Source organism: Aptenodytes forsteri, unplaced genomic scaffold (assembly GCF_000699145.1).
Source record: "Aptenodytes forsteri isolate BGI_AS27 unplaced genomic scaffold, ASM69914v1 Scaffold200, whole genome shotgun sequence".
Lineage (NCBI taxonomy): Eukaryota > Metazoa > Chordata > Aves > Sphenisciformes > Spheniscidae > Aptenodytes > Aptenodytes forsteri.
The window spans coordinates 2012730-2033926 of NW_008796187.1; the positions used below are offsets into that span (position 1 = coordinate 2012730).

The window sequence follows — 21197 nt, forward strand, 5'->3', positions numbered from 1 at the left end:
TTCTTAAATTGGCACCAGATTTTGAACGCTGATATGGTTGAGTTCAGTGATTAATTGTATGAGATACCCTAACATGTCAGGATCCAAGCTAGACCTTTTTTATATCCGTGCCATTTTTCCTGAAGCTCTCAGACACAGACGCAGTTGTTACTTCTTTTCATCAGAGTGTGATCTTATAGGCAGCAGTGAGAATGGGGATGAGCTGGGGCTCCCTGGGTTTGTTCTGGTTTAGCGTGGCCTTTTTCAAATCAGCAGAAGGTCAGTGTAAATAAATAGACTTAAAACCAAAAACAAAACCAAAAGAAGAGCCAGCCTTAACATTTGGTAATGCAGGTTTTCTGACAAGCCTATTGCCTCTTCTCTTTGAGGTCCCTGTCCTTATTAAGCTGCTATGAATGTTGGTGACAGAGCTCTGAGACAGCGCATACTGTACCGCGCAATAACGGTGACAGAGCTCTAAGTGAGACAGCGCATACTGTACCGCGCAATAACTATTCTCGAAGGAGATTATCCTGTTCTGCAGAATCTCAGCTTTCATTCCCACAAAACAACAAATTTGTTACTGTGCTTGTGAAGAAAACCTCAAAATATTAACAGTATAAGTGATGCAAAGACATCTATGAGCATCTGTAAAGAGCCTAGAACAATAGCTCTGAGAGGTTTGAATTGCCTCATTTGTGTCATTAAATAGTTTGGATGACCTATGGTGATTATTTACAGCATGAGGATAGTTAACTATTTGCCTCCTCATTAAGAAAGGCCAGGGAGATATGGTGCAGGTCTTACTGTGAGCACATCTTGATTTAGCTTCTTAAGTACATGATATCCAGAAGGGGCAACTGTTCATATTTTAGGTTTAAGTTTTTTAAAGCAAGGTGTCAAGTTCAAGCCTTGCAAAGGAGGAGTCTGAAAGTCATGCATGCACCAGCTGCATTTTGAACAGGGCTAGCTGTTATTTTGGTGACTGGCATTAAGTGGAGTTTGGAGAGAACCATCCTGCATGCTCTGTACCTTGCGATCAGCAGGAATGAAATGGTCTCATTCCCTTGTCAGGATGCTTGTAAAGAAGATATGTTTTACTCTTTAGCCTCATGAAATGGCAGGAGAGGCTGCGAGGGGAGAGGAGGCCGAGTGTGCTCTTTTCCTCTCCAGAAGTTCGGTTTTGGCATTTTGGGAAAGAAGCATACTGGAGTTCCTCCTCGAGAAGAGGCAGCTGCGATAAAAGCCAAGACTGAAGAATGCGATGGTGTGGGCCAAGCAGAGCTCGTTAGCCTTTGGGGAAGAGCTGCTGGCTTGCTGACTCTGCTCTGGCTCTATGGTAAGACACAGCCTAGAAATACAGAAGCGTAGGGCTCATTGAAAGTTTCTGATGAAAGTATCTTTCAACAGAAAATACTGAGATTGACTAAGTGGCTCGTTTTGTGAGAAGTGGCTTCTGGCTTTGGGAAATGTTGTTTTTCATTAAACTACAGAACATATGCAAAACAGTAACACATTGATTTGGATATGCTGTCACGGTGCCTTTCTAGAGTCTATTTTAGTTCTCGTGTTCACATTCTCTTCTCTGAGATGGGAAGACTGTAGTGGGTCCTGAGAGACGCAGCTTGATGCATGGAGCCATCTTGGATGAGAAAATGGGAGCACAAGTACATGAACTCCAGTTCCCATGCGGCAGGGCATCAATTTGACAACATTAAATACTTGAACTTTCTGGAATGTGTTCATTTGTATGAAACCTCTCATTTTTGCCTTTTTTTTCCCCAAAGCAAATACACAATTTCTCTTTGCCTCCCGTCATTTTAATGACAATGTTGTTGTCATTAAAACTTTGGTTGGGAAAAGACATTTTGGCCTAGCCTTGTCAAATAAGTAGGTAAACAGTGCAACCAGGAGATAAATGAAAATTTGTGGGTTTGGGTTTGTTTTTTTTTTTTAAGGAGAGGGTTTTATTTAACAATAATGACCCTCAAAAAATCCTTCCAAGAAGCTGACGACTGCTCAGCCCTCAGTTAAAGCAGACTGGAGCTTGCAGATTTCTTCAGGGGGTAAGACGAGGGCCAGACTAGCCGTCTGATGAATTTCTGTCAGCAGGGCTGGATGCAAAAATGGGAAGTGCCCGGCTTCCTATTTAGGTTTCAGGTTTAGGTTTTAGTTTAGGTGTTTTCCCTACATGTCTGACCTGTTTCCGCCTTCCTGAGGGGAAGATTGACTGGTAACTCCCAGTCCCTGTGGATGGCAATGCTGCTTCAAGTAGCAAATGTAAACTCCTTTCCTGAAATAGCCTCGGACATCCCCTGCCCCGGGGTTAGCCTGGAGGGCGGGACGCGGCCCTGGAGGACCCTGTGAGCATGATTTGGAAGAGAGGCAGAGGAGTTGTGTCTTTAGATGCTATTTCAAAGTTGAAAAAGTTATTTTCCCTTGATTCTTCAGCCAGATCTCCCTTAGTTACGGCAACAGTGCTAAAATAGGCCGGACGAAGGAAGAGCAATCTTTGAGTAAGGGAATGGGTTGTAAATAAACTATTCTTGGTCAACCTGGCGAGAGCTGTGCTGAACCATAGCTATATGCGAGGCTGCCTTCTCCAGAGCTACTTGCATGGCCCATTAGCAAGATTCCCAGTGCTCCAGGAAGGTTTAATTTGAAAACAGTGGTATGTCAGTGCACAGAGCCAAATCAGGCCCGGTGGTGTACTCCGGGAAATAAGCTGCCCTGGTTGCCCAGAGCACTGCTGCAGCGGTAGCTTCACTGGAGCCAGCTCAGCTCCAGCTGAACGACTTAGTTCAGCAAAAGCCAAGGAACCCTAGAAGCACAACGGTAGCATATCTGAGCTAATAACCCAGCTTTTTACCTCTGTATGGGAAGCATTTCCGCAAACCTATCCCGGCAGAACTGAGAGTTGTTGATTTAAAATAAGTGTTAAATTTAATTTTGCATGATCTTGACAACCCATCTAGCGGTGGGGTTTGAATGTTTGGGATCCATTATACTTCGGGAAGTCTTAGTGGGCTCAGCTCACATGTTTGGACATTCTCAAATATCTGCAGGATCACAACCCAGATTTTTAAGGCAAGGTTGAAGTAAATAGAACTTTCTGTTATGTGTAATTGGGTGCAGGAGAAAGTGTCGCAAGTAGAGAAAGTTCAAACACATGCTTGAATGCTTTTTGTAAATCCTCTTGACATTGTGAAGAATTAAGATGTTATTGCTGGTTTAAATGTGAAATGTCTCCAAAGGCACATCAGTATTGTTTATAAGCTATAATTTATTTCTTTAAAAAAACTATTAATCTAGGTAATACCGATCTCCGATAACAAAAGGAGACCATCAATTAGCAGAAATAAATCTATCACAATGATAACTAAAGGTTTCTGCGATTTTCTACAGAAGTTTGCATTTCTACATTGAAAAAAAATGTATTGAGGGGGAAGCTAGTTGTTTGTTCCTTATGAATCAGACTTGGAGATACACAGAAGATAAGTACGTTCCTCTCCTCCCCGCCATGTCTTCTGTAGCCTCTTTTTATTTGAGGTGTTTATTTGTGGAGAAGGAAATCAAAAAGAGTGTTAATGAAATTGAGTATGGTCTTTCATAGCTCAGCCAAATTTCTAATGAATAGATTTCTCTGGGTCAAAGCCAAGATCTGTGTATCATTTTGGATGGGTAAAAGCTTTACAGTTGTGTATCTGGTTGCTGCACTGGCATCTGTGGGAGGGAAGAAACCTTAAATGTATGAGTGGGGATCATCTGGTTATTTATGGCATGGTAACAATGTGTATAAAGATATGATCCGACACATATGTCAAAGTAATTCCTGTTGACTGACTTCAGGGAAAATACATTGTAAATCCAGCTACTCTGTGTGCTTGTGATTCTGATACAAAGGTAGCTGCTGTGGAGGTTTTTCTGGGGCTGTCAGACTATTTACTTTGCAGTCAGGCTGATTTTCTCCAGTTTTAATTAATTTAAGAAAAGTCACTTTTAGAAAAACAAAAAACAACACTCCTCCTTTCCCTTTGCTTCCCTTTCCCAAAGCAACCCTCTCTATGTGGGAAATACCATGTTAATGTCTTAAATTAGCAGGATGCATCCAGAAACGGCATTTGTAATTTCTTGATCTTTTTTTTTAATAAAGTTCATTTTACCACAAAGTACGTCATTGCTGAAACTGAATTTTTGTAAGAGGTTTCATCTTTACCAACTTTCCTACCACCAAATACTGAAACTGCTATTTTTAAAACGCTTTTAGAAGTGTTATGTTGGGTGTTTTTTTAAATCCACAGCTATCAGAGTTTCTTGATTTATTGTTATCATGGCTATAGCAGCGATATGGATGTATTTTAAGTACTCAGACAGGGATGAAAATGGCCTTAACTGTTGCCGTGAGTGCCTGTCTTGTTCGTCATTGTATGGTGATGATTATGCAAAAAGGGGCACAGGGATTTATTAATTATTCAGAACCAAGTCTGTTTACCTGGAAGAAGTATGATAAAGCTATACTGAAAGTGGTGCTTTCAATGCCTGCAGTCGCCAACCTTGGTAACTAAAGCCCATAGAGCTACCAGTGCTTCCAGTCTCCTGATCCTGTGGCAGCGAAATTTGAGCCCATTGTACAGATGAGGGATTGAGGAGAAAAGAGACCAAACGACTTCCCAGGGCGATACGTGGCATGTGTGACAGAACTGGATGTTGGATACAGCCGATGTTGTCTTCATCCAGAACCTTAGCAGAAAGTGATCATCCTTTCCAAAGTGGATTAAATTTTCCCCACCGAGACTGCATGGATTTCAGTATTTTGTTTCTTCTTGTTCTCTGTGAAGAGCAAACGGTAATAATAAAGACTGGAATACTTGAGGAAGATGTCTCCCAAATTAGCAAGCTATGGTTTCTTATGGAAAACCAGCATCCGAGCCATTGATGAAATATAGCAGCCCAGGAGAATAAAAGGCTTACCAGGGTTCGAAAGACCTCCATTTACATAAATATGCAGAGACATCTGTTACAGTCATGAGTGACCTGCTGGTTTAAATCATCAGCAGGGGAAACTCATAGTCGATCAACATTGCCTGCAGTAGCAGGTGCTACTTTAGGCAACAGGAATTACTGAAAAGGTTTTCGATGAACAAAGACCTTTCCGCTTGCCAAGAAGAGACATACGGGAAATTGAAACAAATGGCACACGCCTACGGTCTTTCATTCGTAATACGCGACGAGAGCGTAGCGTGCTTCTGCGTCCAAATCTTTATATGATTAGTTATAGGTACGGTGTGGCTGACAAAGCTGCAAAGTTTATGTCTGAGAAGTACTTGTGGCTTTTCAAACCAAACTACTTAAGTCAGATTCCCAAACAGAAATGAATCATCAAGATTTAATGGAAAATGTTCAAAACAGATTTATCATCTAAAAAACAATGTTTTTATTATCAGAGTATATGCCCGAAATAGTAATGTAAAACTGTCATCCTAAAGGTTATGATTACTTAAGTAAATAATTGAAGTTTATTTCTTGCTCATATTTAATCAGCAGAGACATTCTAACATTATAACTTCATATAATGCCAGGATATTTGTATTCCTTGTTGGCACAAGGTATATGGCGTTCTCTCTCTTTTTTCCTCTCTCTCTCTTCCCTCCCGCCCCCAGTAATAAAATTTGTAATCTTATCTTAAATTTAGATTTGTTTCTATTTTATGGGAACTTTATTTAAGTTCTCTGCGTAACATGGTTTTGTACGGAAAGAATCTGTCTTTTCAGTGGATGAACTACTGGACAGAAAACTAGATTACAAATTTGGGGCTGCAAAAAGGTTATGATTTGATGTGTTATACGTGACTGTAATTGCCAGCAGTTCTGAAAAGAAAATGCTCACACAGTAAAAAGGAGTGTCTGAAGAACCTGTAGTAAAGCCACAGAAGTAAGTGTTGACATTTGCAAAGGCTTCCAAGATGTAAAATGCTCCCTCTGACTCTCTTATATATGTGTTATATATATAGATATATAAATTACATATAAAAATACAGCTCTTTAATTATAATAAAAGGTACAGTACAGCTTGAGTACTTGATTCAAAATATTTAATGGGTGCCTCATGTTGGGATGTAACAGCTCTAATAAGTATGAGATCTTTAAAGACCTTAACAATTCCCACCTCTATTTTGATAACAAATTTCATAATAAAACAAGATAAAACAAAACCTGTTCTTTTCTTTCCCTTTGAACAGAGCGTGGATCACACTTCTCGTAAACCTCATCATATTGAGGTTGGGCTAAGATGAGCATAACCAGTGACGAAGTGAATTTCTTGGTGTATCGCTATCTCCAGGAATCGGGTAAATTTCCTGTCTTTCCTCACAACTTCAGGTCATAGATTAAATGGGAGAATTGGCTTTTTGCCTGGTGTTGCTTTAGGAATGTTGCACTGAGTGTTTCAGACTGATAAACTCGGACTAAGTATTTCTTGCACATACCCATGTTTCTTTGAAATCATGGTCTTGAACATAATAAAAGTGCAAACATACGCAGGTACAAAGTAAACATGGCAGTTAGGCAAAACAAGGAAATAAATAACATTATGTTAACAAATGTTTTTGTAGAGTTATATCGTCTCAGCCAAAGTAATTTTTGGCAGCACAGGCACAAAGCACATGGATTTTGTATCTTTTTTCTTAGCTACTTGAAATAGTTCTGTCAGATATTTATTAAGTAAAGAGGGATTGTCTAAATTGGTTTTATATTGGCTGTAAATGGAAATTCGGGTGCAAGTGTCTGATGTTTTAGAATTTCATTAGGGTAATTATGTATGTAAACTGAGCTGTGCAAGTGTCAGTGTGTCTCTGTCTTAGTATCACTTCCACCTCTATCTGTTTTCATATCGGAAATAATGTCTTTACAGGGCTTTTCCTTTTAGAAGGAAAGCTTCATCTTTCCTTCAAAAAAAAAAAAAAAAAATTGAAACTTAAATTTAGGGTCTATTTTGTTTTCATAGTCTTGATTCCACTCTTGGACTGCAAGAAGTAGAAGTTCTCTTCAGTAATGGAAAATGTTCTGTTAGTGCAGAGATGATAGGGGAGGTGAGAAACATTGACAAAGGATTTATAGCCAGGATCCCAGTTTACTTGGTACTGGCCCTATGTTCTGGGTTGGTAAAAGTACAATTGAGTAAAAATGTTTGCTGTTTCATATGCTGAAACAAAAAAAAAAATTCTGTGAAAAATACATGTCTTCCTGTCAGAAGACTTGAAGCCAGTCTTAGAATTAGCCCTCCAGACTTGGGAGATGTCTTGGACAGGGGACCAAAATCCCAGCAGGTAGAAGATACTGGGTTAGCCTGCTTCTGTTGGTCATTATAACTAGTATTTATTAGCTACGTTATTTTGATTTATTTCTTCTACTTCCAAGACTATTTCAATCCCAGGAACCCAAATCCCTGTGCAAGGAATCTCCACTGAAATTGAGAAGATGATTTATAATACTTTTTCAGGATTTGGTCTTTTAAAACAGTTCTTTGAGAGTCCAGTTGTGGCCTGTGTTAGTAGCTGTTTTCTCACATTGTACTCGTCTCTCTAATAACAGAGCTTATTAAAAAAAAGCCTAGTTCTGGCATGCAATCAAATGAAAGAAAGATAAGAATTGTCTAACTAAAATTTAATCCAGACAAAGTTTATTTTTAAAAATAAGCCATTGGGTACCACACTGGAAAGGGCTTTTGAACATTAGAGTGGTGCGCAGATGGACACAGCCAAAGCCTAAGAATGCCGAAATTGTTTTACATTGTTATGTTTGTATTGTAGGAGATTCTACATAACAGTGTATTAATACAGTAATTTTTCCTGATGTGAAAAAAGAAAACCAGCCTTTTTTATTCCTCTTGACAGATCAGTAGGTGGGTTAGTGTTTTGTAATGATTCAGAAGGAGGCTTTACAAAGTCAATCAAGAATGGTGGTATCAGCCAAATGTCAGGAAAAAGTTCTTCTAGGTAACCCATCTCCCACAAGCAAGCAATCACTTTTGCCATTTCAGGGAGAACTTCACATACAAATTTCCATGTTAACTGCAAGTTGTACTGCTCTTCTTTTCTTATGTAAAAGGGCCAAATGTTTTTCTTACTTAATCCACACATACTAAAGGCATTCACAAAAACATTATATTTCCACTGTTCTGTTGTATTTTACCCATATAAGAGAGTAGAGGTTGAGGTTAAATATTTGAAGAAAAATTCAAATATGCTTCAAACTGAGCATATTGAAATCTAGATGCTAGGTATTGATTTAGTGGATATACCTGACAGTTTGCTAGTAATTTCATTTAGCAAATAAGAGCTATAGCCAATGATGAATCCACTAATCTATTTAAAAAGCTTCTTACATTTAGTTTGAATCTTCTTTCATACTGTCATTGTTTTTTCCAAAGAAATTTTTATATCCGTATTTTCAGATAAAGTAGGGTAATAAGACAGAAATTGTTACACAGCATCTTGCCTTTCCACCTGCTAGTATAAATGCCATAAGATGCGACAGCAGATGAAAGATGTTTAATCAGTAGCTTCAGAAATAATGCATGCCAAATTTACAGGGCTAGTGTTTAAATACAGTTTAAGTTCAAACCCCTACAGTTTAAGGAGTTTGCCAAAAACAAGGTTATTACATTGATTATTTATTAACATTAGCTGAAACCAAAGCTTCTAAAAATTAAAATTATATCAAACACCGCCATAAAGGTTGCTTACAAGATCGAACAAAAGTTCAATTTTTTTTTTAGGTATCTGTCCTTTAGTCTTAGCCTGTAAAACTTCCAGGCTTTCCCATAAAATGTAGGCTAATGGTGGGAGAAAGAGAGGAACAACAAAAGGAAATACGTATGGCGGAAAAACTATATAAAAAGCAAACTGTCCCTAAAATATTTCAAGTATTTTGCGGCTGCAAGGCACAGAAGCACTTGAGATTATTTGAAACATTATAGCAAAGATATTGATGAGTGCTTTACACTTCATTATGAAAATGCTGGCAGGTCATTCTAGTAGAAGTTCAGCTCTTCTAAAATTGAAGTTAGAAGTGAAATTCAGTAATTATATTTCCTCCTTAATTCTCTGTCAATCTAGAAAACTTGCACAGGAGAGTATTAATAGAGTTGAACTGTCTAAACCATTATTGTTGCTTTTTAACAAATCTTGGCATACGAAGGGGAGTTCCAGTGAACTGGAAAAAGCAAATGTTGTGCCAGAATTTTTAAAGGTTAAACAAGATGATCCAGGTAACTATAGGTCAAGCAAAATCATTGGAAGGTTGAAACTAGATACTTCCAACAAAAAATGAAGAGATGACATCATGCCTAATGCCAGCCAGCAAGTTTTTATGGATAACAGATCTTGTCAAACAAACTTGATACTGCTTTTTCCAAGATCACAAGTGAAGTTGACAGAGATAGCTGTGCTGACAATAATACACTTAGACTACTTTATGACATTTACTTAGTCTTGGTGACACTGTGGTTAAAAACAAAATGAAATAACTGTGTAAAATCAGTGTAATCCAGGGTTACCAAATGGATTAAAAACAGGCTAACAGAAACATAGTGAAAAGTGATTAGAGTTGGGGAGTATTCATCTCAAAGGTTGCTTCTAGTGGGAACTCAGAGGAATCTGTTCTTGGCGTAATACTGCTCAATAGCTTTATCAGTTACCTGGAAGGAAATACAAAATGATTCTCGAGTACATTTGCAGATGGAATGAAATGGTAAATTGTGGCGCTTGATGAGTTATACTAACTGATCATGTGGTTTAACAGAAAAAAATACAGCCAGGGAAACTGCTTTGAGTTGCCTGCTGCTAGAAAAGCAGGCTGGAGAAGATGCCTGGTCCAGGGGCAGTGCAGTCAAACCCATCCAGTACAAGACAGGGCTTGGACAAGTTAAGGCTCTAATTGCTTAGCTGCATTAAAATATGTAAGTAAATAATTGCCTCTTCACATAGGCGACTGTCTCAGGGCTTATCTATGCCCAGAAAACCAAAGCAGTCAGGCATAATTTCCATTTAGGCTCCATGGGTCGATGGCATAGGAATTCCACCACTAAGGTGGCTAGGTGTTGTCACTTCCGCTGGAGGACCATGAATGCCCCCCTTCTTGAGGTATAAAGAAATCAAGTGTTTAATTTCCGTTTAAGATTGTTACTTCATATCCAAAAGCCAAGTCCCGCAATGTTCAGTTTGCTCCTTTTTGAACATGAGCTTTTTGGTGCACAATTTAAAGTGGCCCAATTCTTAAAAGTGCTGAGTACTTCTAAGCTTTGTTCATCTCAGGAGTCACACTTTTAAAAGTCAGGTTATATTTATTTGTAGGTGTCTTGATTTAAAGACTACCTTTAAGTGAAACTCTTGGCCTCGGTTACTAAAATCAGGCTTAGGTTATGTCTACACTGTGAGTGTACTACCACTGTGGAGATAGGAGCACACAAAATACTCCTGTGGTGGACGTAGTTATACCAACAAAGCAGGTGCATTGACAAAAGTGAAACAAGCTTTACCAAAGAAGCCACAGTTCTGGCATCCAAATTATGTTGATTCAGCTTTGCACCTCTTCAAACTCCCGAGAAGCATACTTTTGCTAGCAGCCATCTTCACTGCTCACATACTCCTTCTATTGGTTTTCTTCAGAGTGAAGAGCTGTGTTTCTACAAAACTGTATTGAATTCAGAATATAGTTTTCCCATTCTGCTTTGTCTGCCCAAAAGAGAAACAGATAATTATTTGTCTTTTGGAATGAAGGTCAGAGCAGTACAATGCAATGGGAGTAATAAGGATTCCAAGTAAAATTGATAAGGGAGGGGGGGGGGGGGAGAGGATGGCAAAACCAAGGGAAATCAAATCTCTCGCATACCTTTTAATCTAAAATGTGCTGCCGTCTGTTGTGAGTGACAACTCCTGTTGTAGGTCCAAATGCTACAATAAATTACCTTCCCTACCCAGCCCAACATGTCAATTCAGTTATTAAAGCTTTTTCAAATTCGGTATTTTTGATGCATTGATCGATTTCATTGTGTTCCTCTTCTAGCACTTACATGCATGTTGCAGTATTGAATCTTTATCTGAAAATCAGCTCCCCAGCTGATAACTCTGTGGCTTATACTGCTGTCTAGTAGGGCATTTATTGTAGTGGATGTCTGGCAATGACTTGTTAGAGTTAAGGTTGTGTAACGGTTTCCATTTTTGCTCATACTTTTACTGTTCAGTTTGAATTTTTCCACGTTTTACTACATACACTTGATAAACTGTTCTTCAGTGTACATCCGCACCATGTCCAAGACAATAAAAACACTAGCTGGATGCTTTTCCTAAAAAGATGTCAATGAAATTTTTAGCTGCTGACTTGGGACAATTTACCATTATACTTCAGAATTGTCATTTGTTTTCTTCCCAACCATACAAATTAAGGCAGCTAATAATGTAGTTGTTTTCCATCTGTAGATTCAGGATGACAGCAGCATATTGGTCTGTTTGGTTCATGGTTGACAGATTTTCCTTGTTTTCCTAAATGTCCTGGTTTCAGCTGGGATAGAGTTCATTTCCTTCCTAGTAGCTGGTACAGTGCTGTATTTTGGATTTAGGATGAGAATAACGTTGATAACACACCGATGGTTTAGTTGTTGCTGAGCAGTGCTTACACTAGTCAAGGACTTCTCAGCTTCCCATGCCCTGCCAGCGAGAAGCTGGGAGGGGGCACAGCCAGGTCAGCTGACCCAAACTGGCCAAAGGGACATTCCATACCATGTGACGTCATGCTCAGTATATAAACTGGGGGGAGTTGGCTGGGGGGCAGTGATCGCTGCTCAGGAACTGGCTGGGCATCGGTTGGCGGGTGGTGAACGGTTGCATCACTTGTTTTTCCTGGGTTTTGTTCCTCTCTTTCTCTCTCTTGTTGTTTTCCTTTCATTACCATTTTTATTATTATTGTTGTTGTTGTTGTTATTTTTATTTTATCTTATTTCAATTTATTAAACTGTCTTATCTCAACCCACGAGTTTTCTTACTTTTGTTCCTCCGATTCTCTCCCCCATCCCACCAGGGGGAGTAGGGTGAGCAAGCGGCTGTGTGGTGCTTGGTTGCCAACTGGCGTTAAACCACGACACTAAAAGATAAGATTTTCTCTCAAGTTTTAAGCATAGGCTCAAGGGCACATAGAGCATGAAGCGTTTCTGTGAATCACAGCACAAAATCCTTTGTAGAGTTAGGCATGTGCAAAGATGGGCCTTTCCTGTTAACCACATCCAGGGCATCTTACTCTCATTCTGCCTTTGGAAATTATGAGATAATCCAAAATATGAGTATTCTGAATCATCTGGGATTTCATCATTGTGATGTTGTCCAAGTAGATATGAGTAGTTGGAATAATACTAAATTACAATTTTTCCAATGCCATTTACAGTTTTTTGAAAAGGAAGCAACAAAATTTGAAGGAAAATATCTTCTTTATGACTCATTCTCTTTTTTAACAAAAACATTTTATACAAAATGTAAGTATCGCAATTTGCTTGGGTAAGTTCTCAGGCTATAGGGGATGACTGAAGATCAATGTTCTGTTCTTTTGAATTTGTGCCTTATGCAACGGTCTTTATTTACATAAGCCTATGTAACTTTTCTCTGAAGCTCGTATTTTTTCTGCATGTGAAGTACATTTAGAGTATTTTGAACAACTGTGTATGGCACAGAGTTCCTGAGTCACAGATGAGAAAAGTGTATGTTGAAAATAATTCAGATTAAGCATAGCATAAAATATTGGCATATATAGGTCAGCTAAATTTGCTTCAAAGCTAACTGCTTCCTTTGCGTAGAAAGGCTGCTGCTAGGTAGAAGGGGAATGTACAGTGCATGGGTTTTGCTTAAATTATTCAAATCTACACCTTGAAGAATAATTCATTAGAAGAATGAATCACTTGGTCAATAAAGGCTCTTGTCCAGTGTGACAGTAAAAACAATAGTGTGCACTGACAGTAGAGTCAGTGGATAATGATTTTTCTTTTGCTTTTTTTGTTTTCTTCCAGTTTGGCTCATTAGGATCATAGGAGAGTTCAGGCTGGATGTTGTCTCAGGAGAGGACGGAATCAGAGAATAGTTCAGGTTGGCAGGGACCTTTGGAGATCATCTAGTCCAACTCCCCTGCTCACAGCAGGGTCAGCTGCAGCAGGTTGCTCAGGGCTGTGTCCAGTCAGGTTTTGAGTATCTCCCAAGGATGGAGAGTCCACAACCTCCCTGGGCAGCCTGTTCCAATCACATTAAATAAAATGTTTTATTTTGTTTCAATGGCATTTCATGTGTTTCAGTTTGTGCCCATTGCCCCTTGTCCTGTCACTGGGCACTGCTGAGAAGAGCCTGGCTTTGCCCTCTTTCCACCCCCCTCAGGTATTTATGCACATGGATTAAGTCCCCTGTGAGCCTTCTCTTCTCCAGGCTGAGCAGTCCCAGCTCTCTCAACCACTCCTTGCGTGCCAGATGCTCCAGTCCAGTGATCATCTTCGTGGTCTTTTCACTGGACGCACTCCAATATGTCCCTGTCTCTCCTGTGCTGGGAAGCCCAGAAGAACTGGACGCAGTACTCCAGATGGGTCTCACCAGGGCTGAGTAGAGAGGAAGGATCCCCTCCTTTGACCTGCTGGCAACACTTTTTGTAGTGCAGCTCAGGATGCTGTTGGCTTTCCTTGCTGCAAGGGCACATTGCTGGCTCACGTTCAACTCGTCCAGCTTCCTGCTGACAACTGGGGAGCCTCAAAGATCTTTCAAAGAACCTGTACATAAAGGTGCTGTTAAACACGATAGTCACTGGAATGCTCTTGGAGCTGTGTACATAGCTATGCTCTAATAGTAAGGATGGAGACCTTTTGTTTGCTGAGGGAAAAATACATCCTTGAAATGCCATCCTGTCAGCCAAAGATAAAACACACATTTTAGTGTTGTTTCAGTAACAATCTATGGCTGCATTATTTGTGTCTACATACGTGTTATCACTGGTTCTTGGACCGCATGTATTTGGCCTGCGGTACAGAGTAACTGTAGTTCGTAGACCAAACTCAGCTGCACTTTATATGAGGTGCACTACATATAAAGACGCTTGTGTATTTGCTTAGCATCTGTTTGCACAGTTACTTTTGTGCTAGTGTAACTGCGTGCTGAACAAGTATTACTGGGTAAAAAAACCAACACACTTTTTAAGGAAATATGTAAAAACTGGGTGTTTAAATCTGGGTGTTTAAAATTTTTGTGCTTCAATATTGCTGTTTGTAAGTAAGGTTAATACTACGTACGATACCTCACAGCAGATGGTAAAAGGTTTTAGTCCTAAAATGTATTGAAATCCTCTGAGGAAAGACTGTTACAGGTGTGCTGGGACACTATTTAACATTATTTTTCTATTATTTCAAAGTACTATTTGTGAATTTACAGGTGAATGTATATATCTAAATGCAGTATGAATGAGATGCTAACTATATTATTCAGGAACTGGTGTTAAGACTGAAGGCAGGGTTTCTTTCACCTTTTCAGCTGTACAATGGCTAGGCTTTGGAGCAATACAAAATCCATTTTTAATTCTCATGGTTGAGCACAGATCTGATTCGTGGGCATGCAGCCCTATTTATATGATGTGTTATCCTCTTTAGGGCCAGCCTACTCAATTAAAATAAAATTACTTAAGCTTATGATCCAAATCTCTGATATACTGGAAGATGGATATAGAACCAACGTTTGTGATCTTTCATGAATTAGTTGAGATAAATAAAGCCATGGTGTTGTTCTAGGAGTGGAATATGAGTTAAAGTGACTCTTGGATAGGAACACTTGAGAAATTTGACAAAAAACCATTTTGGTTTAAATAAAAGTGTTTCCTAAAAGTCACCCCAGAATGAACATTCCTATCTGATGAGAAACCATCTGTAACTATATATATTGCATATAATGTAACTTAATATATATAACTCCCCCCAGCATAACATATATGTAGTAAAAATAGTGTACTATCAAAAGGGTATATGAGGGGGTTTATGCAACTCCTCTTTTTTTTAATCTCTCTCCTACTTTCTGTATTTCTTTTAAGCTAGGGAGAAAATGACTGTATGATTCCAGAAACAGTGAGACTGACTCTGAATTTGAAATTATACTTCACAGTTGGAGGGTGGATGACTGCTGAAAAGGCAAATCCATTTCTCAAATAAGAACTGTATTATTATGCACAGTTTCTCTCTCTGCTAGTAATCATTTATTCTCTTTGCAAATACTAAGTACTTTTTAAGAAAATCAGGGTCAGCATTAGAAGACAACAAGCTTTATTGGGCTGCAGTTCCAAAACCATTTTTTTTAAACTTACCAAAGCTGTAGATCTTGGGAAGGATGAAGCTGATAGGTTAAAGGTAAATACTTTTCCCAGCTTCCTTTAAAGATAAGCAAATTGGTTTCTAAGCCGACAGCACCTCTGAATCCTGTGAAACAATGTGTGAGTCAAAACCACATTGTGCACTTTTTTTGTAGAGCAGTGAATACGTACTAGCGGTATTTGATGGTTGGCTTCCCAAAATCCAAATTCCACAACGGAGAGGAAAAAATATTTTTACAGCTACAGAAGTTATTGGGTTTGCTGTACTTTGTTCTGGTTATATTTGCAAAAGCTGTATATTTGTAATAAGCCGTATGAGGGCCATATTTATGTGTGTTTATATGCACAGACTTAGAGTTCTGTGACCAGATATCTGCTTTATATACATACGTATAAACGGTAGGTTCAAAAGTTTTGTGGTGCAGTTCAAGAGGTCCTTTTGAAAACTTCTTTCTCTGTGTCTTTTACCCCTGTTGCATAACAACAGCAATATAAATGCCATGTAAGAAAAGAAATACTTGGTGCAGAATTTTGTAAGTTCCTGTGAAGGAAAAAAAATACACTGAGTATCTTGTTCTTTTGCCATTTGCCAAACCCTACTTACTTGGTATTTCCTTCTAGGTCTCTTCACAGTTTTCTAAACTTGGCTATTTTAATTTTTCTTTGGCCTGAAGGTTGCCATACAGTGTTGGATCTCAGACACTGAGCAAACGTGGTGATTTTTAAGCTACACAAACATAAACGATTACACCTTTGCAAATTTATTCCATAGCACGGATTTTGGTTCTGATCACTTCATGTCCTGTTTTTCAAAGCTTGCGTAAACGCAGTATTATAGGGGTATTAAGAAAATAGGATGCTGGGTGGAAGGCAGATATCTATAGGTCAAGATGGCTTTGCTAGTAAAACCAGTGAAGTGCTACACATTTATCAATTTACTGCTTTTCTTTTTGATTCTCCAGGCCCAGTGAAAGAAGCTGTATCTTGCAGCTTTGCAAGTTTTGCTAATAACCTACACGCTGGGGACTTTCTGCCTGCACAGCTATGGCAGTTACAAATCACCCCTTCTCACACCTAACCAGCGTAGCTATATTAGGGCTCCATTTGTAGTCACCGTCAGCAGAAACCATCCTGGTGTTGAAGTTCCTGAATGCCCACCAAGTGTCAGCTGTGGTGTCCTACTTGCTACCTCTTATATAGGTGTATATTAGAACTGATAGAAGAGCATAGCTTATGGGGGAAAAAAGTGAAGTATGTATGACTGTGAAAGTCAGAATCTTCTAGAAATGTGATCCTTAAACGATGCACGTCTCTTTGGATGTTTGGTTGCACGGACAGGGCTAAAAGATAACAGCATCCCATTAATTTAGAAGGAAAAGATTATTTTTTTTTCTTGCCATGGCCTTTGTAAGTTATTTCAAACCTTGCCCATAGTTGCATTAAATTGCTAGATCTGTGTTAACATTTATTCACAATTGTCAGTCTAATTTACACAGTGAGTGAAAAAGGGGATTATTTCAGACCTTGTTTTCAAAAGACTTTTTTTAAGTTCCTCTTTCCATTGCTCGTGTTCTGTTTTCTGTCTGTATCGTATTTCTCTTTTTGTTAATTTGCAGCCCTCAGAAAGGCTTAAACAGTGAGTGCCAAGTACTGCTCATCAAAAGATCCTTTCCAAGTTGTATTAATCTTTTCCAACATATTTTCCTGCATGAAAAAGGAAAAAAACTGCCAAAAAATTCTTTGGCACATAATAAAATAATTTTGGGTAGCAGACATTTACTCTGAATTCTTGGCAGAAGGTGAACAGGTCAGATATCCAAGAAAAAAGGGTGTAACATTTAATATTAGTGAATAATAGCTTCTACAAAACTTCGGGTAACCAGGCACACTATAATTTTGGCAACTGACACAAGCTACAGCTAGAGATCCTTTCTTTATATTTCCCAGGGACTGTGAAAGAGCTTGTAATACAGGACACATTTCCCAGGGTTCTGGAAATAATTTTAATCGTTCAGCAATCCTAATCTTGAAACAAATGTACAAGCCCTATTGTTCAGCTGATTTTTCTAAAAATATATTTCAACTGCAGTTCTTATTTTAAATTGCTAATGTGTGTCCTTGTTAAGCCCTTTATGTAATTGTGAAGGTAAGTCTTCAAAAATAAGCAGACACTGCCAAAACCAGAGAGGCACTCCAGGATGTATTACCGAGAAAGAAAAATCTCAGCTAGGAGAAGAATCTCAGTCTGCTGTGAATAATAAACAAGATGCGGTGTAGGATTTTTGCCCACCTTTTTTTTAACTGTTTGTAGAATCTTATCAGTGGCTTGAGGCACCAGACTCTTTTTCAACTGCAACCGAACATATTTTGGAGAAACCAGTGTCCTTTTTGTGAAACCTCTGCGTATGTACACTAGGGTTTTATGGCCGTATTTTTATGGGCACATAATTACATTTAGACAGAAATGTAAGGAGAAGCAAGGATGGGGATCCATGTTACACTCTCAATTCTCACTCAGTGCATCACATAGAAGGGGAAATACTAGATGCTAAAATGGCAGCTGCGGTCAAGTACAGTGAAGAACATCATTGTATTCTCTTGGGCAGTGGGCAAGAAATGATGTCATTTACCTCAGGAGCTAGATTAGCATGTGTTAGCCCCAGGATCAAGAAAATACAGTTGTTCTAAGTGAAACTGTTTGCTTCTGGTTTTGCAGCCAGAAATTGCATTCAAATATGCCCTTAGTGATACGTGTCCCTTGCTTGTCTACACTGGTAAATCTAGACCTACAGAAGTCTTGATTTAGTGTTAACTATTCTGTTTGTACATCATTAGTATTTGGAAGAAATTATGTTGTTAATGGTCCTATTTCACTCTTCCTAAGTGGAATTTTTTTAAACTGCAGTGGTGGGGCTCTAATTTATTTCAGATCACCACATTGCACACTCTTCCCTTCTTGCCTTCCTGCTTAGATGGCACTCCCAAGACCCAGACGTCAAACTTGGGAAGATGTTTTTCCACTGGTTGCATCTGGTTTCTTTGGCAAGCAGCTGTGTGGGCAGCTTTGGAGTTACTTGGGTTTGGTGACATGTTAAAGCAGCCGATGGGACTGTGTGGGGACATCTTTTCCTCCTGTGTTTGATTTTCTTTTGACTCATTACTCTGTGGAATGTTTCTACTTGATGTGTCTAAATCTCCCAGGATTTTGCCCGTATACCCATTTATGGTCATAAAGATGACTTTCCTTTACCCCCTCACAACCATCTTTTCTTCCCTGCAGCTGGTACAGCTGTAGTCGGCTCTTACGTGCCTTCTGTTCTTGCATGAATTTTACATCAGTCAAGTCACAGCAGTAGTGCCAGGTACAATACTACCTTAAGAAGACAGGCATTCATACAGCCAGAAAACTTGAGATTGCCAGTGGATCCCATTATAGCAGTTGCAGGTTGGTTCTACCAAGCCAGAAGTTTTAATCATTTCTAAAACCTTGCTCATTTTTCTATCCTGTACCTGCCAAATACTTTCGAAGAGAACAGCGTGTTACTTCGGAGATGAGGATTGGAAGAGCTAGTATTGGGAATTTCCAAAAAGAAAGACAACACAATGTCAGAGAAATCAATGCAATAAGAAGTGTTGATTATGTCCACCTGGAGATGGTTAAATTGTTACGGAAAAAGAAGGGGTTGTCAGGTAGTTGATGCCTCCTCATTTTTTTTTTTCTCTCTTTCTATTGAGGTAATAACATCACTAATTTAGTGATTTCTGGAAATTGAACCTAAGGTCCCTGGATTTGAAAACCTCTATCTGGACTGCTTGAGTTAAAGAAATAGGAAAATTTATTAAAGGAAACAACACAGAACTCCATGTGAAATCTCACTGTTTTCCAGGACAGAGGGCCACACTGGGCATTAGTTATACAAAGATTTGTAGGAATGGGGTTGTTGCTTGTACTCAGTGTTGGGATAGAGGCTGTTCATCATAAAGATGCCTGAGGTGTGTTAAAGGCAATTTGATGTTCATAATTCTTTATTCTCTGTTTCATTCTACAGTAACAAATGTTTCAGTGAAGAATCTTATAGTATGAATAATTAGACTAATTTGCAAATAACTTAGACACATCTGGTTTTTTAAAAAAAATTTGAACAGTATACTAGTTAGATTTACCAGACAAACTAAGTCCATTTAGTTCACAAACAGAAAACTTTCGCAGTATTCAACAGATGGCTTAACTATTGCTAAGCAGGGCATCCCCGAGGTTACTCCCTGAGTAACGGGCAAAGACTGAAACACTTCAGAAGTTGTTGCTTCCACAGACCCCTCTTTGTCATTCCCCTCATCTGTACAAACGCAGCAGTAGGTGCTGTAGCTGTTACAATTTAAGATTGCAATTTAAACAAGACTGCTTTTTACGGTGCTAAAGGGATCGGAAAATGAAAGGAGCACTTAGTGAATGTCAGTTAGCTGGATCTGTGATTGCCAGATGAGCTAGCGCGGGGAATACTCGGCAGCACCCCAGTTGTGTGCCTAAAAGGAAGAATCCTTCACTCCCAGAAGAGGTGAGACACATCTCTGGAGAAGACAAGGTATTCCCCGGGCTGTGTGGCTGCCCAGCGGCCTTTGCTACGCCTACATTTGACAGGCATTTCTGCTGCGAGCCAGGCGTATTACAAACAATTAAAATTACGTAGCCTGCAGATCAAACAAACACACAAAGAGCAGCATTATGTTCATTAAATAAAACCTAGTCATATTATGATAGATGACAAATCTTTTTTTAAGGGGAGGCCATTTTTAACTGAAAAACGAACAGCAAAGGGAAAAAAAAATCTCGATCATCTCCATTTTTGCAGTGACAGCAAAACCTATCAAGTGCAATTTTGCAAAACACAGCCCTACATATGCATTTTTTGGCACTGCCTAGGGCAAGAATTCCCAAATGGCTGTGTACGTACCACTGAGAGTATATACAGACACCTCAGTGTGGGAAAAGATACAGCACAGAACCAGGACCTGTTATCACTGTCAGTACAAAAAAGTGTGGGAATCTCTCAGTGAGGAATTTCACTCAGTTTTCAAGTCAAAAACACTTGCATAACAATTTTTGCGTTGGGGGGGGCGTCATTTAAGTCATTTTTTCTGCATTCATTATATCCTGTATGCTTTTATGCTCTGTAAAGTCTTTTAAGACCAACTATTCCACAGTTGATAGGTCACCTCCCTTTAAGGTGATCATACCAAGTGCTGCACTGTTCATTTGGATATTTTTTTTCATGTATGATAATGTACTTTCTGATTGTACATAGTTTGACGGTTTATGTTTCCCCATCTTTTTTGAGGTAGACAAAACCTGGAAGCCATTCTCTCAAGTCTGCTGAAAGGTGCCATTTAGGGCACTGGTCATGTCAACAGCACAAGTGACTGTCCGGTTCACTGGTACAAAACCGGTTTAGTGTGTGGCCATGCTCTCTCCCCTTCTGCCCTTGTGTTCATGTAAAAACAAAACCATAAAAGCTCATAGTCTCATTCCATATGTCCTCAAACGGTTTACTAAATTAAGATTTCATTTATTGGTGCTATTTGAATAGAAGTTATAGTTTTATAGTGATTATTACAGTCACCGAAATGACAGAATTTATGAGAAATAATACATATGGACACAGATTTGCAACTTCCATTCATTTCACTGCTACTCCTGCATTTTGAGTTTAGGTCTATAGTAATTTCATGTCATCCCTACCGTGTCCTTTCTTCAGATCCCCACTTGCAGAGCACCTTCTGTCTCTGCTCTCGCTCCCCAACTGCCTTGACAGCCTGCAGAGAGTCACTGGCGGGGGGGGGGGGGGGGGG

General features: G+C 39.1%; 1 protein-coding gene across 1 annotated transcript in view; it reads left to right on the forward strand.

Annotated features, from left to right (window-relative positions):
• Window positions 1-6228: 6228 nt before the first annotated feature.
• TBL1X (transducin beta like 1X-linked) overlaps window positions 6229-21197 on the forward strand; it is a 55035-nt gene continuing 40066 nt past the window's right edge. Inside the window, exon 1 of the mRNA XM_019474262.1 lies at window positions 6229-6325. Within this exon, the coding sequence (XP_019329807.1) occupies window positions 6268-6325 (58 nt within the window). The 5' untranslated portion in view covers window positions 6229-6267. The remainder of the gene's footprint in view (window positions 6326-21197) is intronic.